General features: G+C 37.9%; 1 protein-coding gene across 1 annotated transcript; it reads right to left on the reverse strand.

Moving 5' to 3' along the window:
- Positions 1 to 7,719: 7,719 nt before the first annotated feature.
- Positions 7,720 to 14,244, reverse strand: LOC113859339. The gene is made up of 6 exons (XM_027492143.1): positions 14,125 to 14,244; positions 13,716 to 14,055; positions 11,296 to 11,432; positions 10,305 to 11,181; positions 10,154 to 10,220; positions 7,720 to 7,999 (listed from the first exon to the last, which is right to left on the reverse strand). The coding sequence occupies exons 1-6, from the start codon at positions 14,242 to 14,244 to the stop codon at positions 7,720 to 7,722; spliced, it is 1,821 nt and encodes a 606-aa protein (XP_027347944.1).
- Between the last annotated feature and the right edge of the window lie 7,542 nt (positions 14,245 to 21,786).

A 21,786-nucleotide genomic window follows, 5' to 3' on the forward strand; every position in this document is an offset into this window, starting at 1 on the left:
GGCCTTGAAAATCATCTTTTCATCTTGGGAGGGAATGGAAAAGTTACTCTATATAAATACAATTTTATTAGAAGAGATACAAGAAACAATATTTAATTACACTTAAATTAATTAACTGTTATTACCTTCAAATCTTTGAACCATTCCATCTTTATATCTTTAGGCACCTTTGCAAAACTTGTGTAAAGCGCATCAAACATCTTCTTAATGGTATCTATCACCAGGTGGAGACCCTTCTGCGGTGATATCCAACTTAACAAACAATAAAATAATACAATTATTATAGCATTCACATCAAACAGTGTTATTAGTCATATTTTGAATTTAACTTACCGAGTAGACCCATCCCATCTCAAACTTAGAAGTGGTCTTGATGATGCCTGGGTTTGTGATGATTGTTGTTCACCTACAGCTAGGACAACAGTGGATCCCTCACCTGTGCCATGTGTAGAAGGAGGTTGTGTGACATGTGTAATCAATAGTGAAGGAGACTGTGTGGCATGTGTAGTCAGTGGTGTAAATGGTGAAATTCTCTGTACTGGAGGGTGAGCAGCAACATACCCAGGGTTAGACACTATGATAAACTACTCCTGCCCCCTAACCTGAGAGGTTTGCACTATAGCTGGTTTGGAGGTAGAAGTGGGAGTGATAGGTGAAGGAGTGTTGCCACGATCAGAATGTTGAGCAACACCTTTCGTACCTTTAACTACCATATTTGAATCAAATATAATACATGTTTAGAGACTAAATACACAGATACATAATGTTGTATCAACCTTTTATTTTACATTACAAAAATTTCTAATGTAAATTTTGGCAGAATCAACCCTAATAGATGAATATTTCCTTATATTTGTTTACACTTAATACAACAAATTTATAATATAAATTTCGGCAAAGTCTCCCCTAATATATGAATATTTTCTTACATTTGTTTACACTTAATACAAAAATCTAAATTTCCTTCACACATAATCTATATATTATATAACAATCTATTAATCAATGCATGAAAAATATACACATCACAATCTTAACTGTTCTAGAGCACATCTCCTTAACATGCATATTCTATAATCTCCGCAAGCACAAATAATCCCATAGCACACAGTAGTTAAGTTCAGGGAAGGACTTCTATACCCATCTCCCCAGTCATACAATATCTCCAATCCTACAACTCTATCTTAGAAATTTTAAGTCTCTATTATACATCAAAAATTCAAAAACTAAACGGATTAAAAGTTAGAGTATCATACTGTTGTCCAATCACTAACACTAGCAAGTGCACTAGGAATTGCAGCAAGTAATGAGTAATTTTTAAGATCAGAGTATCGTCTCCACAGGGAATTAGGAAATCAATTATCAATTCACAGAACAATAACTAATTGAGCTATAAGAATTTGCAAGAATTGTGACATTCAGAAAACAAGAAACAAGAACAATTAAAAGGTAAAGAACTTGCAGAAAACAGTACGAATTTGATGTTGAGATTAGAAATTGATGCATGATAGTTAGGAATTTATTTCACAAGAATGTCAATATCAATTCAATTATGCCTCTGAATATTCAAGCAATTGGTTAATTGACAATCAGTTTCTCTTATTAATAGTCAAAGTTTAATCCCTTAAATCATTGACCCTAACGAGTAACTAAACCACCCTAATCCCTTAGGTGAAGATCAATTTCAAGTTACATTAAGATTTAGAACCGTAGGATTGCAGGATTAGGTTTCCTTATCCTTAAGAAATCCCTATTTCTGGTTGCTAATTCAAATCAGAGAAGCAAATCCAACTTATATTGGCAAATGTTCCTCTTTAATTAATCATATGAATTCCCATTCAAAGATTGCAATGACAGTAGAATTAACAACTCAATTAATCCAAGAACTCAAATTTTAGAAGCAAGAAATGAATCAATACATCAATTCAAAGTCCATAAACTCCTAACTATGAAGAATTAAGAAAACATTTTAGTAGAGAAAGAGAAAGAAGGAGAAGAAGAAAAGAAGCTCAGAGAAGTCATCTTCACAAGCTCCAATCCAATCCCTCTTCTTGGAGCTTCGAGGTTCAACCCCAATCCTCTCTCTCACTTTCTCTCAACGAGAATCTAACAGAAAAAATGGAAAATGAACAAAAGACGTTGAGTTCTGAGCTTATTCTGGTATTTATAGAATTCCTGACTCTAGGCGTTGTCACTTTGCTTCATAAGAGTGGCCACGTAGAGGCTCATGTAGTTTCTGGAAATTGGAACTATCACTTTTGATGATAAGAGTTGCAACGCAAGAGGTCGAGTGGTTGCATGTGATCACTTTCGAGAGCAAGAGTGACCACGCACAACTTGCCTTGATACACTCCTCTCTGGAACATCCACTTTCGCCAGCAAGAGTGGTTACGCGCTTCTCGTTAAATTAAGTCTTTTCTGGAACACTCACTTTCGCTGGTAAAAGTGATAATGCAGAACTCGCTATGTTTGAGGTTTCTCTGGAACACTCACTTTTGCCAGCAAGAATGTTAATGCCCAGTGTGTATTCCTCTTTGATGCTTGGAGTGATCACTTTCACTGACAATAGTGATCACTCCCAGCTTGCATTCCATAATTCTTGTTCTTTGAGTCTAGAATTGCTACTCTTCTTCTTCCTTTCCATTGATTTTCCATTTCCATGAACCTTACTCAGATTATTCCTACCAAAACAAGATTAAATTCTTAATTTCTAAGTAGAAATCTCACAAATGCTAAAATAACTACATATTAAAAGAAAACCTTTAACCATTCTATTTTTCTGAGTTTTTCTGCTTTTTCTAACATATTTTCCTTATCAAATATGTTAGAATTACACTAAAATATTAGTAAAAATATGGATTCATCACATACCAGAAACACAATGATACAAATTATTTTTCAAATGAATGCTCCAATCACTCACAAAGGCTAAAAAAACTAAAGCTCCTAGAGAAAGCGAGAGATAGAGAGGTGAGAGAGGAAGAGGATATTATGCAAAATAAAAAAGGAGGAGGAGGCGCGATTTTGATGTTTTTTCACATTACAAACAGGAAAATCCGTCTATAAATGGTTTAATGAAATAGTACATTTACAAGTTTAATTATAGAAGGATTTATCTGTCTGTAAATCTACCAAAGACAGTTACAAACGAAAAAATCTGTCTATAAATTGTCAATTGAAAAGTTAGTAAAAAATGGTCACATTTATAGACAAATTTTTTCGTCTGTAACTCCCACTCCAAATTTTCCTCCAATTTTCAAATTACAGAAAGATATTTCTGTCTATAATTTGTCTATAATGCTTTATCCCAAATGACAGGCTAAATACAAACAAAAATTACAGACAGATAGATAGATAAAATTTGTCTATACTTTCTGTCTGTAAATAGCGTGTTTCTAGTAGTAGCAAGTGTTTTTTATTTGGGATCCAACCCTCCACAAGCATTTCTTCCATGTGAAAATAGCCTCCCAAAGTCATGCCCACCATTATGTCATCTAGTTAGGTCCTTGTACTTGCTTTAGCTAGTTTCTAATTTTTGTTTAATCAAGTCAAGTTTCTCTCCCTCACATTAGCTTCAATTATTGGTTAGTTTTGAAGGGCTTTAGTTTGATTTAACTAAGCTAGTTGACTAGGGATAAATCATTGACCAAGTCCACTTTGTTTGGAGTTTTAGTAATGATGGAACAATTTTTCACTACTCGTTATGCACAAAGATTGTCGTTAATCCTCACCAAATATGCAAGATATAAATGCAATACTAGGGTGTTGTCCTAGGTTATCTCCAAGGAACTTTTGGTTGGGAACATACATCGAACAAGTGTAAACATATATTTTAAAGCAAGTAAATTCGGGGGAGGTTTGTCAATTTCTAGATTTTAATCAAGAACAGAATGTAAACTAATGAAATTCAATCAATTAAAAAGAGTAATCTCTAGTCAATCAATGAGTTCTATCCCTATTCTTTCAAATGATTCAATAATCCTCTATTTTTCCCTTGAATTAAGTTAATCTAACAAGCGAAAATTAACTTTAGTATCCCAATTAAAATTGCATCTTAATGGGCTCCAATTCTCTATCCCTAAGATTAAGCAATCTCAAAGATTAATCAAAATTAAGCAATTTTAGATTAGAATTTTGTTGGGTAATTTAGGGTTCATTAAGCAATGTTCCCCTCATGCAAATTTCATTTCGTTTAGAGATTGGGGTTAATAAATCCAAGGAAAGAAAGAGTAATATTGCCATTAAACTCAAGAATTCAAGAACCATATGAGTTGACTAGGAATTACAAGAGAATTTAGCCCTCCATATGGATGGGCTTCACACATGAAAGAAGGGAATGTAGAAACGTAAGCAACATTAATGTAAAATCAAGGAGAATTAAAGGGAAATTGGAAATTAAAACCTATAATGGATCCCTGGCTGTCACCCAAGAATCCTAAGCTCTGCAAAAATGCTCCAAAAGTGGCAAAAGAATCTAAGGAAAATGAATCCCGGTACCCTAATTTCTAAAAGTCTATATATATTAAGTCTGACATGGCCCCATAGTGATCACTCTGTAAAACAAGAGAGTATTTCCCTTTCTGGAGTGATTACTCTCATTTCTGAGAGTAAACACGTGCAGGGCACTTCCTTCTAGGCATCTCTGGAGTGATTACTCCCATTTCTGAGAGTGTTTACGCGCAGGACACTTGGGGTCTAGGGCTTCTGGAGTGATCACTCTGATATCTGAAAGTGGTTACTCTGGCCTATCCCTTGAAACCAGCTCCCTAGAGTGATTACTCTGGTATTTGATAGTAGTTACTCTCAGTTCATATTTTTTCAAAGAGCCAAAAATTCATAAAATTTGTCTAGAATTTCCTGCACAATTATTCAAATGATCAAAATTGCAAAATATATTCACAAAAATTAATGGAATTAAGACAAAAATTAAGAAAGTTATTGTTTTCTACCTAAATAAGATTTTAATGTTATTTACAATCTCTAAATCTATTTTTTTCTATTAAAACTTTATAAAAACCAAACAAAATATCTATAAAGTGTGGATTCATCACAACCCCAAACTTAGACTTTTGCTTGTCCTCAAGCAAACTAAAACTTTAAAAAAATTGAAGGTAAAGGGTTGGATTTATCCAAAAATTTTCTCAAAGATTTCCATTCCAATCTTAGACTCCAATTAGCTCTTCCAATATTTTCAAAATTATGGATTCATTCAACAAAACAATCACACTCATATCATCTATTTTCATGCAAAATCCCACTAAACCGAAACAAAAGTCCAGCAAGGTTTCATGCAGTCCACACAATGCAAAGAAATCATCCAGCTCACAGTATAGTGTTTCACTCTCACTCATTAATATTGTAGGCTCAGTGTTTCTCTCAATTCATGCATTTTGCCTCACCCTACCATATGCTTGCCCATATTCTCAATCTGCTTTGCCTAGATACAATGAACCACCTATCATAAGGGCTTTGTTGGTCACAAATGTGGTTAGGTTAGGTTCAATTTTTGATCAAGGAATGGCAAAAGCTCAAGTGGGTTTTTAAGAAAGGAAAATTCTTTTGAGTGAATGAGCACAATAACTAGAATGGAATGCACTAAAGGATGCAATTTATGAGGTTTAGGCATTCTTTCATCATTTTTTTTTATTTTGCCTTATGTGGAACTTCTTTTTCTATCAAAAAGACTTGCTGTATTTTTCTTTTTCTTTTCCTTTTTCCTCCATTCCTTCATTTTATTATTTTTTTTTTCGATTCGTTGGACTTTGGCAATCATTCTTTTCTTCAAATTCAAGCATTTTTTTTTTGACATGTAATATGGACATGTATAATGCTCACCACCCCAAACTTAAGATCTTGCTTGTCCTCAAGCAACTACAGTCACAATTAGCACCCCAAACTTAGTTTCTTGCAATCATTCTTGACGCAACTCAAAAGAAATACCTCTCTTAAGGGAAGGAAACTATGTTGGTAGGCTAAGTTTAGCAAAAGAAGGGAGTGTAGAACAAAGGAAATTTGGTGGGGGGTGTTCTAGGGTGGATATGTGCAAAGAAAGCCTCAATCATCTAGATGAAAAATTGTACAATGCATATTCAATTAAGAAACAAGGCAAGTTCTAGAAGATGAATGCAAAAGTACATGTAATGTGCACACAAAAAAGAATTTTAAGGCCCAATTCTGTACCATGGTAAAAGATGATAATTTCATAGCAACATGTGAATACAGTTCACCTTACAGGAAACTATGTTCAGTATGGTAAGAACGATAATTATTGACAAAACAGAGAATGATTAAGTTGAATAGGAAGTGCGATCAGAATATAAAATCAGAATTAGAAAACTAAATTTCATCAAAAATAAACAGTAAAGAAACAAAGAGGTTGTTTTTGTATTTTATCTATGAACTATGCAGGAAAAACAGACTAAACAATGCGAAACAGAGGCAAAGAGATCACCCCCCTTTTAGAGTCACACTCAGAGATCAATTTCATGCTCCTCTTGATGTTATTGAGGGCATTCTCTGCACAAAGACGCACAAGGGATTCAGCAGAGTATAAGAATAGAATTTAAACTGCAAATAGTATATATATAAAAGCGTCAAAGAGTGTTCAAGGGGTGATGCATGAAAATAAAGGGGAAAATAGTACTAAAGATGATAATTACAATGAAAGTAGTATTTACTAAATACAGGGAAATGAGCTAGAAATTGCAGAAATATAAATGACAGAAAGAAAAGCAATGCTATATAAGATCTTCATTTGAGCTGGAGGATGAAAGATTGTCATCATTCTCATCATCATCCTCTTCCTTCTCTTCCTCCTCTGAAGAACTGGAGCTGTTATCCTTCTCAGTTGCAGTGTGCATGGGTGGTGGTGAATGGAGGTAAATCTTGGTTAACTGCTGCTCTAAGGAAAGGGGCAGTGAAGGTAGGGGCGTCATAAATTTGCTCTGATGTCATGCCCAGCTTCTTTCCTATATTGAGGGACATAGTTTCCAGGAGGGTCAGCATGGATTTCTGGCCAGCATGGATTGCATCCTGCCTCAGTGCTATTTGCCGGACCTGTTCTCTAAGATTCAACTGGCTTCTCTTCCTATATTCAGTAAGGAGGGAGAGACCTGGGTCAGCAGACTTCTTCTTAGCATTGAAAAGATCTTTCACCATGGCAGTAGTGATGGGAGGGGCAGCTTTGACTCTCTGCTGATATTCACCCATGTCTACTCCAGCATCCTGGCAGAGCATGGTGATGATGGAAGGAAAAGCAAGGGAGTCCCTCTTGGTGCTTAAGATGCTCATGATGAAGTTGCTTATAATGTCTCCCATATGGATTGGCATACCAGTGAGGATGGCATTTAAAAGCTCAGCTCTTTTGACAGCCAATGTGGAGGAATGGCGTACTGGCATAAAGGAGCTTAGCAGGAAAATGCTCCACACCTTGGCTGGTGGGAGGAGGTGTTTGGTGGTCAGATTCTTTGGCATGAGCTGCATGTCAAACTCCCAATTTTCTCCTGGTTTACAGATGGCCTGGAGTATGGGCTTGTAGTCCTTCTTTTCTTGATAGCTGAATGTAGTGAAATCAAGTTGTCCAGCTCTCCTCTCCACTAGAGGTATGTTCAGAACCCTCTGAATGTTAGATGGAGAAAAATCAATTTCTACACCTCTTACCATAGTGTGCCGAAGGGCCAGCTGGTCTCCTTTTACCCTTATTGCATTAGCATAAAATTCTTAGGTGATCTCCTTCCACCCATTTCCAGCACAAGAGGTAAACAGATCCCAGCCCCTCCTCTGAATTTCCTCCTGAAATTGAGTATAGGTGCCCTCCTGGATCTCAAAGTTACGATCTTGCACTATCTGCCTTCGCAGGATGTTGGTTCTGAAATATTCTTCATGAGCTAATGAGCGAAACCTCGGGTCATGTGCAGGAGGGGGTCTGGATGATGAAGCTCCAGCAGCTCTGGCTCTCTTGGCTCTAGGGGTGGTCTTCCTGTGTGTATTAGCCATGTTGCTGCAGATTCACAGTTTAAGTGATGTCAGAGTGTGCACTGTGAGGTGTTGTGCTGCCAAAGTGTTCACTATGCAGAATGACAGTAACTACTTTGGACACAGGGCAACAACAATTTATGCAGAAAGGTTAAAACATATCAGTTCAAAAGGGCAAACTTAACAAGAAATAGTGTGTAGAACTGCTGCTGCATGTGTGGTGGCAGATATACTATACATATGCAGTAAAGAACATGGCAAAATGATGATCATGGCACACAGTAATCACTCTAGAATCTAGTCTTGATAGGTATGATGCAGCAGATTGCAAAAATAACTAGGTTAAGCATGTGGATGAAGGTTCAGAGTGAGTATACATGCTTCAGAAATTGTACACACAGTCAGTGAATGCATTTGAGCATGAGAGTGAACAGATAGTGTTATGCAGTGTATGATTATGCAGATTTTCAGCAACATGAAAGAGGTGCTTAAGGGTGATTGAATGTGTATCATAAAAGTGCAGCAATGATAACAATCTATCACATTCAAGACAGCAAAGAATCCCAAAATATCACATTGTGGTGAGGGAGGTGCAGACAAAATGGTTACTTATGTTCATGGCAATGATCACTACAAGGCTTAATTGCTGTCAAAATAACTAGGATAGCACAAGGGAACTGTGTAATTAGTAGTGAATTCAGGAAATGCATCAAAAATTAAAAATTACATATCCTAGTTGAACTATGTAAATATCAGCACAGTAGAACACTCAAAGTGAAAACTATTGCAAATGGGAGTGGTTACTCCTAAGGTAACACTTCTCAATTCAGCAGAACAATCAGATGAAATGCCCCCTTCATCTTTCAATCATCCAAACATATAATTAATAACTGCAGCAAGTTAACAATTTCAATCCAAAAGGTCCAAATGCAGAATATCCAAAGTGAGCACTCTGGGCGCACAGGGCAACTACCCTAGGGTTTAAAATATCGAAAGTGCAACAATTAAACGCAAGTGACTGGTCCATTAAGTCTGAAATGCAGAATTATTGATGGAATGACAGATTAAAACACCCAATTGCAGTCCAGGAAGTTGCGAAATTGAAATCCCTAATTTCACAGCAAGAGCCCTAATTCCAGGAATTAAAAGTTAAAAATTACCTGAATTGGATGTGCAAGGTGCGAAACAGATGTGAGCAACTGAACCTTTGGGGCAATGAATCAAATACGAATGGAGGAGGGGGATGAATTTGAGAATGGCGGTGAGAATTGTTCAGAACTGGGGTGAGAGTGTGTGAGAGAGTGAGCACTATATATATATAGGGGGCCAGAGTGGTTACTCTCAAAAGTTAACAGTGAACACGCGCACAAGGTTTTGGTGCAAATGAGCTGGGCATGTTCACTCTGCTTTTTAAGAGTAAACACTCCAGAGGCATCTAAGTTCAAAAAGAGGAATGAGTCTGTGTGTGTTTACTACCAACTTTACAAGAGTAAACACTCCAGAGGCTTCTAAGATCAAGGTGTGTAAAAAGCTCTGCGCGTGTTTACTGTCAACTTTTGAATAGTAAACACTCCAGAGGCTTCAGGGTGAAAGTGGGTAAAAAGCTCTACGCGTGTTTACTGTCAACTTTTCAATAGTAAACACTCCAGAAGCTTCACCCTGGGTGCTGTGCTAAAAGGCTTGGGAGTGTTCACTATGATTTTTAAGAGTAAACACGCGCAACCTCTTGGGCTTACATGCAATGAAAGTAATCACTATTAAATGTGAGAGTGTTCACTACAGAAAGTGAAAATGCAAGTTAGAATTGAAAGTGATTACTTTTGTTCAGGAAAGTGCTTACTTTCATGATGATCTTTTGTTTTCTTACCAAGGGGATTGCCTTAAGCCTGAAAAATATTTACCATCCTGCTGCATTCAAACTTGCTTGACTTTGTACAGCATTTAGCCCCCATAATCATGATCTCACTCTGCCAAAATGGAGATTATACAGAAAAAAACCATGTTAGTTAATGCAACAAGGTATCAAGACAAGGAAGTATCAAAATAGAAAGGCTCAAATGTAAGACCAGCATTTATTGCAGAAAAATAACTAAAAATTCCTAAGATCTTTTGTGAGTTGCCTCTCACACAGCACTTCTTTAACGTCACTAGCTTGACGCATGAAGTGGATTACTCAGACCATAGGTTATAGGAGAGATTAGTGCATGGTGAGTGCAGTTCAATCTCCTCAACTTCTTCCAAGGTAACTGAATTTTGTAAGAATGACTTCAACCGATGTCCATTCACCATAAAGCTTTTGCTAGTGGAGTCACTTATGATTTCCACTGCACCATGGGAAAATACCTTCGTAACAGTGAAGGGTCCAAGCCATCTTGATTTGAGCTTTCCAGGCATGAGTTTAAGACGAGAATTAAACAAAAGAACCTTTTGACCAACGTAGAACTCTTCGCTTGAGATCTTCTTGTCATGATATTGTTTGGTCTTTTCCTTGTAAATTCTGGAGTTCTCATAGGCCTCCAGACGTAGCTCCTCCAACTCTTGCAGCTGTAATTTCCTCTGCTCTCCAGCTGAGTCATAATGGATATTGCAAGTCTTTACTGCCCAGTAAGCTTTGTGTTCTACTTCAACTGGTAGATGGCAGGCTTTTCCATAGACCACCCTGTATGGTGACATTCCCAAGGGTGTCTTAAAAGCTGTTCTATGTGCCCACAAGGCATCATCAAGCCTGCGGCTCCAATCTTTTCTATGGGGCTGCACTACTCTCTCAAGTATTTTCTTGATTTCCCTATTGGAGAGCTCATCCTGCCCATTTGTCTGTGGGTGATAGGCAGTGGAAACTTTGTGCACAACTCCATATTTCTTCAATAAGACTTCCATAGTCCTATTGCAGAAATGACTTCCTTGATCACTAATGATGGCTCTAGGGATTCCAAACCTACAAAACAAGTTGCTACGGACAAAATCTGCAACAACTTTAGCATCATCAGTCCTGGTGGCTTTAGCTTCCACCCATTTTGAGACATAATCAACAGCAAGAAGTATATACAGAAAACCAAAAGAGGAAGGGAATGGTCCCATAAAATCAATACCCAAGACATCAAAGATGTCACAGTACAGGATGGGTTGCTGGGGCATCTCCTGTCTCCAGGTAATTACTCTGCCTGCTCTCTGGCATCTTTCACAGGTGGAATATGCTTGCCATGAATCCTTGAAAATGGATGGCCAATATAGTCCTGCATCCAATACTTTTCTTGCAGTCCTCTGGGGTCCTTGATGACCTCCTACAGCTGAGGCATGACAGAACTGCAGTATGGATGAGACCTCTTCATCAGGCACACATCTTCTAATGACTTGGTCACTGCAGAATTTCCATAAATAAGGGTCATCCCAAACATAGTGTTTGGCATCACTCCTTATCTTATCCTTTTTGGCTTTTGGTGCATCTGTTGGAAAAACTCCTGCAGCAAGAAAATTAACAATATCAGCGTACCAAGGTGCCTGTGAAGCATACAACTCTAAGAGTTGTTCATCAGGAAAATAATCTAAAATTGGAATAGGGTTAGGAACTCCCTCTATCCTGCTCAGGTGGTCAGCTACCAGATTTTGGGTTCCGCTTCTATCCTTGATCTCCAGATCAAACTCTTGAAGTAGAAGCATCCATCTTATAAGCCTAGGCTTAGAATCTGTCTTTTTCAGTAAATACTTCAAAGCAGAATGATCAGTAAAAACCACAACTTTTGACCCTAACAGATATGATCTAAACTTATCCAGTGCAAAAACAATGGCCAACAATTCTTTTTCAGTTATGGTATAATTACAGTGTGCTTGATCCAAAGTTCTAGAAGCATAATAAATGATGTGAGGAAACTTACCAACCCTCTGAGTCAATGCAGCCCCCACTGCAAAATTGGATGCATCACACATTAATTCAAATGGTGTGGTCCAATCTGGAGGTTGGATGATGGGTGTGGTAGTCAGGGCTTCCTTAAGCATATTAAATGCTTCTTTGCACTTTTCATCAAAATTGAACTCAGCCTCCTTTTACAAAAGCTTAGACAAGGGAATGGCAATTTTGGAGAAGTTCTTAATGAATCTCCTGTAGAACCCTGCATGACCAAGAAAAGCACGAACCTCTCGAACATAAGAGGGGTAAAGTAGTTGTGCAATAACATCAAGTTTTGCGGGATCTACTTCAATTCCCTTTTCAGAAATGATATGGCCTAAGACTACACCTTGTTCTACCATGAAATGACATTTTTCAAAATTTAGCACAAGGTTAGTATCAATACATCTTTTCAAAACTTTTTCCAAATTAACCAAACATGCAGAAAAAGATGGGCCATATACAGTAAAGTCATCCATAAAGACTTCTATGCAATGCTCCACTAAATCAGAAAAAATACTGAGCATGCATCTTTGAAATGTGCCTGGAGCATTGCACAAGCCAAACAACATTCTCCTATAGGCAAAAGTGCCAAAAGGACATGTAAAAGTGGTTTTTTCCTGGTCTTCAGGTGCTATACAAATTTGAAAATAACCGGAAAAACCATCAAGGAAACAATAGTGAGACTTACCAGCCAACCTTTCCAACATCTGGTCAATGAAAGGCAATGGGAAGTGATCCTTCCGGGTCGCTTGGTTAAGTCTCCGGTAGTCTATACAGACTCTCCAACTGTTCTGGACTCTGGTTGGTATTAACTCATCTTTTTCATTCTTCACCACAGTGAGTCCAGATTTCTTGGGAACTACTTGGACCGGGCTGACCCAAGTGCTATCAGATATAGGGTAGATAATCCCAGCTTGCAGCAACTTGGTGACTTCTTTCTTCACCACGTCTAAAATGATGGGATTTACCCTCCTTTAAGGCTGTCTCACTGGTTTAGCACCCTCCTCCAATAATATTCTGTGCATACAAAGAGAGGGGCTAATTCCAGGAATATCAGCAAGCGTCCAGCCTATAGCCTTCTTGTGCCTCCTTATCACTTCTAGGAGCTCCTTCTCTTGATTGATATTCAGCTTAGTGGAGATTATCACTGGGAGCTTCTCATTTTCCTCTAAATAGGCATATTTCAAATGCTCTGGCAATGGTTTAAGCTCTAGTGTAGGAGATTGCTCCACAGAGGGAAGTGACTTGGCACTTTCAGTAGAAGAAATTTCTGCAACATTCAAGTCAAAGGGGTTAGATTCAATTATACTTGCTGAACTCAAAATATCACATTCTTCCCCTATTGATTTTTCAATTTCCTCAATAACAGAGGTTGCAGAATTCACATTCAAAAAGTTAGAAATACAATTGTCACATACAGAAGAATTATTACAATATTCACAAATGGAATTGTCTATAAATTCAGAAAAATTAAGAGCAAAATCTTCTTCTAAAAATTCAGAACATTGATCATCTATCAAATCATCCAGCAAATCAATTTGGAAAATAGAGTGTTCTTCCAATGGATGCTTCATGGCGTCCAAAATGTTGAAGCGCACAATGCTGTCTCCAAACTCCATAGTGAGCGTCCCAGCGTGCACATCAATTTTCGTTCTTGCAGTCTTCAAGAACGGTCTTCCCAAAATGATTGGTGCAGCACCTTTCACTAATTCTCCCTCTTGCATGTCCAAAATGTAAAAGTCAGCTGGGAAGATGAGATCATTCACTCTGACTAATACATCTTCAACAATCCCAGCTGGGTTTGTTATGCTTCTGTTGGCTAACTGAATAACCACACCTGTAGGCTGCAGAGGGCCAAGAGACAGTAAAGTAAAAATGGACAATGGCATGACATTTATAGATGCTCCTAAATCTAGCATGGCATTCTCAATCATATTATTACCAATAATGCATGGGATAGTGAATGTTCCTGGGTCCTTACATTTCTCAGGCATTGTGGACCTTTGTTTTTCAAAGAGTGTAGAAACATTCCTACCCATATTTACCTTCTCATTACTCTTAAGACGCCTCCTATGGGTGCATAAGTCTTTCAAGAACTTGGCGTACTTGGGTATTTGCTTGATTGCATCTAGTAGAGGTATGTTCACCTCTACCTTTCGGAAGGTCTCAAGGATCTCTTTCTCAGCCTCTTCAATCTTCTTGCTTGGCTGGATAACTCTCTGAGGAAATGGTAGAGGAATTGGCCTATCAACATTTTCTGCCACCTTTGGTTGGGCAGATGTAGGTTCTGGTTGTTCTTGAACCTTTTCCTCTCCATTTAGATCAACTCTAGATGGAGCACATTTTGGGTCTTCTTTCTCTTTGGACACTGTGGGCTCTTGCATCACTTTTCCAGACCTCAGAGTGATTGCACTCACATTTTTAGGATTTGCTACAGTTTGTGCAGGGAGGTTTCCTGAACCTTGAGATTGCATCTGGTTCAGAGATGAGGCTAGTTGTCCCATTTGGTTCTCCAAAGTCTTAATACTAGCCTCGGTTCTTTGCTGGAAAGTGATGTTGTTCATGGTCAATTGCTTCATGAGCTCCTCCAGTGATGGTTCATTTTTCTGGGGTGCATTTGGTTGTGAGGAAGATGGTTGGTGATGTTGTTGGGCTTGCTGTGGTTGATGTTGAGATGGATGGAATCTATTTGGGCCAGCATGATGTGCTTGATATTGAGTGCCGTGCTGCTGGTTTTGTTGTTGAGAATTGTTCCCCCATCTCAAATTTGGATGGTTCCTCCAGCCTGGGTTATATCTATTGGAAGATAGATCCCAATTGGGCTGCTTCTGCGAATTTGGAAAAGGAAATTTATTAGTGTAAATATTTGCAGCATAGCCCTGAGGATTCACTTCTAAAGTATCAGACTTTTGTAGTGTAGGACAGCTATCAGTGTAATGGTCTGTAGCTGAGCAAATACCACACAACATGGCTGGAATAGGTGGTGGAGCAGATGAGGATGCAGCAGCACTCTTTTGCATAGAAGCCAATTGCTTCACCATGGATGCCAATTCATCAAGCTTGTGTTCTGTTTTACTAGACTCAGCAACTTGAACTTCACTCACATTTCTGGTAACACAAGAATTTTGCCTTGTTGCAAATTGTTGTGAGTTGGTAGCCATATTCTCTATCAAATTCCGGGCTGCAATTGGAGTTTTGTCAACCAACGCCCCTCCACTTGCGGCATCTATCATGCTTCAGTCCATAGGGTGCAGTCCTTCATAGAAGTACTGTATGAGCAATTGATCACTAATTTGGTGATGAGGGCAGCTAGCACACAACCTCTTGAATCTTTTCCAATATTCATAGAGGGTCTCTCTTTCAAGTTGCCTTATCCCACATATTTCCTTTCTTATGGACGCAACTCTTGATGCTGGAAAAAATTTCTCCAGAAAAGTCTCTTCAAGTTGTCCCAACTAGCAATAGATCCTGGAGGGAGATAGTAGAGCCAATCCTTAGCTGCATCCATCAGAGAGAACGGAAAAGCCTTTAACTTGACATGCTTCTCAGGCACACCTTGTGGCCTCATAGTTGAACAAACAATATGGAACTCCTTGAGGTGCTTGTGCGGATCTTCACCTGCAAGGCCATGAAATCTTGGCAACAAGTGTATTAGTCCAGTCTTTAGAACAAAAGGAGCATCAATATCAGGATACTGTATGCATAAGGTTTGATATGTTACATCCGGTGCAGCTAGTTCCTTTAATGTTCTTTCATTGTCAGCCATGTTTTCAATTCTAAATTCTAATGAATGGGGTGATGAATAGATAGATGAAGGAGATGAAAACTCTTCAAAATGTTCAGAACTATTCCTATGTGTTCTAATGCTACTATGAAATGTCCTATCAATCTCTGGGTCAAGTGGATACAAGTCCCCAGGATTCGATCTGGTCATGCACTAGAATCTAATTATAAGGAATGAAAAGAAGTAAGCTAGATGAAACAGCAAAAAATGCAGAAAAAATCAGATGATAATTATGCAGAAAACTAATGTCTATGTGCATAAAATGAAGCAAAGAGGTTAAGCAACAAAAACAGAAAAGGAATTGCAATTAATTGCAAGAAAACACAACACAAGCTAGCAAATGCTGCAGAATTATGCAGCAAAAACAGAGTAATAATGCAGAAAAATAGGAAACAGAACACTAAAACAGAGCAACTAACAAGTTCAATGCAAAATTAACACCAAAGTTCCCCGGCAACGGCGCCAATTTGATGGAACGATTTTTCACTACTCGTTATGCACAAAGATTGTCGTTAATCCTCATCAAATATGCAAGATATAAATGCAATACTAGGGTGTTGTCCTAGGTTATCTCCAAGGAACTTTTGGTTGGGAACATACATCGAACAAGTGTAAACATATATTTTAAAGCAAGTAAATTGGGGGGAGGTTTGTCAATTTCTAGATTTTAATCAAGAACAGAATGTAAACTAATGAAATTCAATCAATTAAAAAGAGTAATCCCTAGTCAATCAATGTGTTCTATCCCTATTCTTTCAAATGATTCAATAATCCTCTATTTTTCCCTTGAATTAAGTTAATTTAACAAGCGAAAATTAACTTTAGTATCCCAATTAAAATTAAGCATCTTAATGGGCTCCAATTCTCTATCCCTAAGATTAAGCAATCTCAAAGATTAATCAAAATTAAGCAATTTTAGATTAGAATTTCGTTGGGTAATTTAGGGTTCATTAAGCAATGTTCCCCTCATGCAAATTTCATTTCATTCAGAGATTGGGGTTAATAAATCCAAGGAAAGAAAGAGTGATATTGCCATTAAACTCAAGAATTCAAGAACCATATGAGTTGACTAGGAATTACAAGAGAATTTAGCCCTCCATATGGATGGGCTTCACAAATGAAAGAAGAGAATGTAGAAACATAAGCAACATTAATGTAAAATCAAGGAGAATCCAAGGGAAATTGGAAATTAAAACCTATAATGGATCCCTGGCTGTCACCCAAGAATCCTAAGCTCTGCAAAATGCTCCAAAAGTGGTAAAAGAATCTAAGGAAAATTGCCTCACGTACCCTAATTTCTAAAAGTCTATATATACTAAGTCTGACATGGCCCCATAGTGATCACTCTGTAAAACAAGAGAGTAAACACGCGCAGCAACTTTAGCTTTTTCCCTTTCTGGAGTGATTACTCTCATTTCTGAGAGTAAACACGCGCATGACACTTTCTTCTGGGCGTCTCTGGAGTGATTACTCCCATTTCTGAGAGTGTTTACGCGCAGGACACTTGGGGTCTGGGGCTTCTGGAGTGGTCACTCTGATATCTGAAAGTGGTTACTCTGGCCTATCCCTTGAAACCAGCTCCCTGGAGTGATTACTCTGGTATCTGATAGTAGTTACTCTCAGTTCATATTTTTTTCAAAGAGCCAAAAATTCATGAAATTTGTCTAGAATTCCCTGCACAATTATTCAAATGATCAAAATTGTAAAATATATTCACAAAAATTAATGGAAATAAGACAAAAATTAAGAAAGCTATTGTTTTCTACCTAAATAAGATTTTAATGTTATTTACAGCCTCTAAATCTATTTTTTTCTATTAAAACTTTATAAAAATCAAATAAAATATCTATAAAGTGTGGATTCATCACTACCCTAATTTAAATACAGGCCTTTTAAAGGTCAAAACATAAAAACTAATTAATAATTATTCAATTACATTAATCCTCTACTCAATAGCTGTCTCTGAAATCCTTATTTGTTCAAGTTTGAATTTTGGAGGGAAATTTATGCTTGTAATTGCTGCCCAGTATCCATGCTAAATCCGAGAAGATATTGTGTGGTATTTTTTACTATGAATATCTGTCCATTTCAATTTTTGATATGAAGAGAAATTGTAGTCCTAGATGTTAGCTTCAAAACGCAACTAGAATGGGCTTAAACGGAGATCTGTGGACTGAGATATGGCTCAAATACTGTACTAAGGTCAGAAACTGCGAGTGCATATTTTTGACTTTTTCCAGGCCCAGTTTCAGCATCTTATCGTCAAAATTGGTTTCTTACCTCTTATAGGAATTGTGCGCCTTTCTCTCAACTTTCCTACAAATCAAGAATCATAACGAAATGAGCTCTACAACTCAAGATATGGCCCAGAAACCAAAACAGTATCAGAATTTGCCTAATACTAGAAAAATTAAATAAAGCCCAAATAAAATTCAAACATCATAAAATGATCCAATTCAAACCAATTAGGCACAAAAGATGATTAATGAGCTAGGAACGAGATGAAATAAGATTGTAAAAATTCTAATTGATTAGTCATACTAAACGTAATGTTTGGCATCACTCCTTATCTTTTCTTTTTAGCTCTGGGTGCATCTGCTGGAAAGGCCCCTGCAACAAGAAAGTTAACAATGTCAACATAGCAAGGTGCCCGTGAAGCATACAACTCTAAGAGTTGTTCATCAAGAAAATTATCTAAAAGAGGAATAGGGTCAAGAACTCCCTCTATTTTGCTCAGGTGCTCCGCTACCAGATTTTGAGTTCCACTTCTGTCCTTGATCTCCAAATCAAACTCTTGAAGTAAAAGCATCCATCTTATCAGCCTAGGCTTAGAATATGTCTTTTTCAGTAAATACTTCAAGGCAGAATGATCAGTAAAAACCACAGCTTTTGACCCTAAAAGATATGACCTAAATTTGTCCAATGCAAAGACTATGGCCAACAATTTTTTTTCAGTTGTGGTATAATTACATTGTGCTGGATCCAAGATTCTAGAAGCATAATAAATTATGTGAGGAAATTTACCAACCCGTTGTGTTAGGGCAATTCCTACTGCAAAATTAGATGCATCACACATCAATTCAAATGGCTTGGTCCAATCTGGGGGTTGGATAATGGGTGTGGTAGTCAGGGCTTCTTTAAGCATATTAAATGCTTCTTTGCACTTTTCATCAAAATTGAACTCAACCTCCTTTTGTAAAAGCTCGGACAGGGGAATGACAACTTTGGAGAAGGTCTTGATGAATCTCCTGTAGAACCCTGCATGGCCAAGGAAAGCACGAACCTCTCGAACACAAGAGGGGTAAGGCAATTGTGCAATAAAATCTAATTTTACAGGATCTATCTCAATGCCTTTTTCAGATATGATATGACCTAACACTACACCTTGCTCTACCATGAAGTGACATTTCTCAAAATTTAGCACAAGGTTAGTGTCAATGCATCTTTTCAAAACTTTCTCTAAATTAACTAAGCATGCAGAAAAAGATAGGTCATACGTAATGAAATCATCCATAAAGACTTCTATACAATGCTCCACTAAGTAAAAAAAATGCTTAACATACATCTTTGAAATGTTCCTAGAGCATTGCACAAGCCAAAAGGCATTCTCTTATAGGCAAAAGTGCCAAAAGGACATGTAAAAGTGGTTGTTTCCTGGTCTTCAAGAGCTATATAAATTTGAAAATAACCAGAAAAACCATCAAGAAAACAATAATAAGACTTACCAGCCAACCTCTTCAGCATCTGGTCAATGAAGGGTAGTGGAAAATGATCCTTCCAGGTTGCTTGGTTTAGTCTCCAGTAGTCTATGCAGACTATCTAACTATTCTGAACTCTGGTGGGTATTAGTTCATTTTCTCATTCCTCACCACAATGAGTTCAGATTTCTTTGGAACCACTTAGACCAGGCTAACCCAAGTGCTGTCTGAGATAGGGTAGATGATCCCAACCTGTAGCAACTTGGTGACCTCCTTCTTCACCATGTCCAAAATGATGGGATTTACCCTCCTCTGAGCTGCCTCACTAGTTTGACACCCTCCTCCAATAGTATTCTGTGCATGTACAAAGAGGGGCTGATTCTAGGAATATCAGCGAGGGTCTAGCCTATAGCTTTCTTGTGCCTCTTTATCACTTCAGGGAGTTTCTCCTCTTGATCAATATTCAGCTTGGTAGAGATTATCACTGGGAGCTTTTCATTTGCCTCTAGATAGGCATATTTCAGATATTCTAGTAAGGGTTTGAGCTCCAGTGTGGGAGGTTGCTCTATAGAGGGAAGTGATTTGGTACTCTCAGTAGAAGAAATTCCTGCAGCATTAAAATCAAAAGGGTTAGATTCAACTGTACTTGTTGAACTCAATACATCACACTCTTCTCCTATTAATTTTTGATCTCTTCAATACATCACATTTGTAGAATTCACACTCTTCTCCTATTAATTTTTGATCTCTTCAATACATCACATTTGTAGAATTCACATTCAAAAAGTAAGAAATACAAGAGTCACACATAGAAGAATCATTACAATATTCACAAATGGAAGTGTTTATAAATTTAGAAAAATTACGAGAAAAGTCCTCTTCCAAAAACTCAAAAAATTGTTCATCTATCAAATCATCAAACAAATTAATTTGGAAGACAAAGTGTTCTTCAGATGGGTGCTTCATGGCGTCCAATATGTTGAAGCGCACAATGTTGTCCCCAAACACCATAGTGAGTGTCCCGATGTGCACATCAATTTTCGTTCTTGCGGTCTTCAAGAATAGTCTTCCTAGGATGATTGGTGTAACACTCTTCATTGACTCTCCCTCTTGCATATCCAAGATGTAGAAGTTAGCTGAGAAGATAAGATCATTTACTCCGACTAGCACATCTTCAACAATCCCAGCTGGGTTTGTTATGCTCTTGTTGGCTAACTGGATAACCACATTTGTAGGTTACAGAGGGCCAAGAGACAGTGAAGTAAAAATAGACAATGGCATGACATCTATAGATGCTCCTAAATCTAACATGGAATTCTCAATCCTATTATTACCAATGATGCATGAAATGGTGAATGTTCCTAGGTCTTTACATTTTTCAGGCATTGTGGACCTTTATGTCTCAAAAAGTGCAGAAACATTCCTACCCATGTTTACGTTTTCATTACCTTTAAGAAGCCTCATGTGAGTACACAAATCTTTCAAGAACTTGGCGTACTTGTGTATTTGCTTGATTGCATCTAGTAAAGGTATGTTCACCTCTACCTTCCTGAAGGTCTCTAAAATTTCTTTCTCAGCCTCTTCAACTTTCTTACTTGGCTGGATAACTCTCTGAGGAAATGGTAGAGGAATTGCTCTTTCAACATTTTCTGCCACCTTTGCTTGGGCAGGTGTAGGTTCTGTTTGTTCTTGAGTCTTTTCCTCTCCATTTTGACCAACTGTAGCTGGAGTACAACTTAAGTCTTCCTTCTCCTTAGGCACTATAGGCTCTTGCATCACTTTTCCAGATCTCAAGGTGTTGCACTCACATTTTTGGGATTTACAATAGTTTGTCCAGGGAGGTTTCCTGGGCCTTGCGATTGCATCTGGTTCAGAGAGGAGGCTAATTGTCACATTTGATTCTCCAAGGTTTCAATACTAGCCTCGGTTCTCTGCTGGAAAGTGATGTTGTTCATGGTCAATTGCTTCATGAGTTCTTCCAATGATGGCTCATTTTTCTAGGGTGCACTTGGTTGTGAGGAAGATAGTTAGTGATGTTACTGGGCTTGTTGTGGTTGATATTAGGATTGATGAGGTCTGCCTGGGCTAGCATGATATGCTTGATATTGAGTGCCTTGCTGCTGATTGTGCTATTGTGAGTTGTTCCCCATTTCAAATTTGGATGGTTCCTCCAGCCTGAGTTGTATCTATTGGAAGATAGATCCCAATTGGGCTGTTGCTACGAATTAGAAAAAGGAAACTTATTAGTATAAATATTTGCAGCATAAGCCTGAGGGTTATCTTCTAGAGTGTCAAGCTCTTGCAGCGTAGGACAGCTATCAGTGTAATGGTCTGTAGCTGAACAAATGTCACACAGCATGGCTGGAATAGATGGTGGAGGAGGTGAAGATGCAGCAACACTCTTTTGCATAGAGGCCAATTGCTTCACCATGGATGCTACTTCA

Source organism: Abrus precatorius, unplaced genomic scaffold (assembly GCF_003935025.1).
Source record: "Abrus precatorius isolate BTA unplaced genomic scaffold, Abrus_2018 Scaffold2, whole genome shotgun sequence".
NCBI lineage: Eukaryota > Viridiplantae > Streptophyta > Magnoliopsida > Fabales > Fabaceae > Abrus > Abrus precatorius.

Excerpts from the sequence above, each read along its gene's own strand:
- LOC113859339 (XM_027492143.1), bottom strand. The coding sequence starts at position 14,244 with ATGCAAGAGCCCACAGTGTCCAAAGAGAAAGAAGACCCAAAATGTGCT. Across the intron at positions 14,056-14,124 it reads CTACATCTGCCCAACCAAAG|ATTGAAGAGGCTGAGAAAGA; the intron begins GTGGCAGAAAAT and ends CCAAGCAAGAAG. Across the intron at positions 10,221-10,304 it reads TACGAAGGTATTTTCCCATG|TTACCTTGGAAGAAGTTGAG; the intron begins GTGCAGTGGAAA and ends TACAAAATTCAG.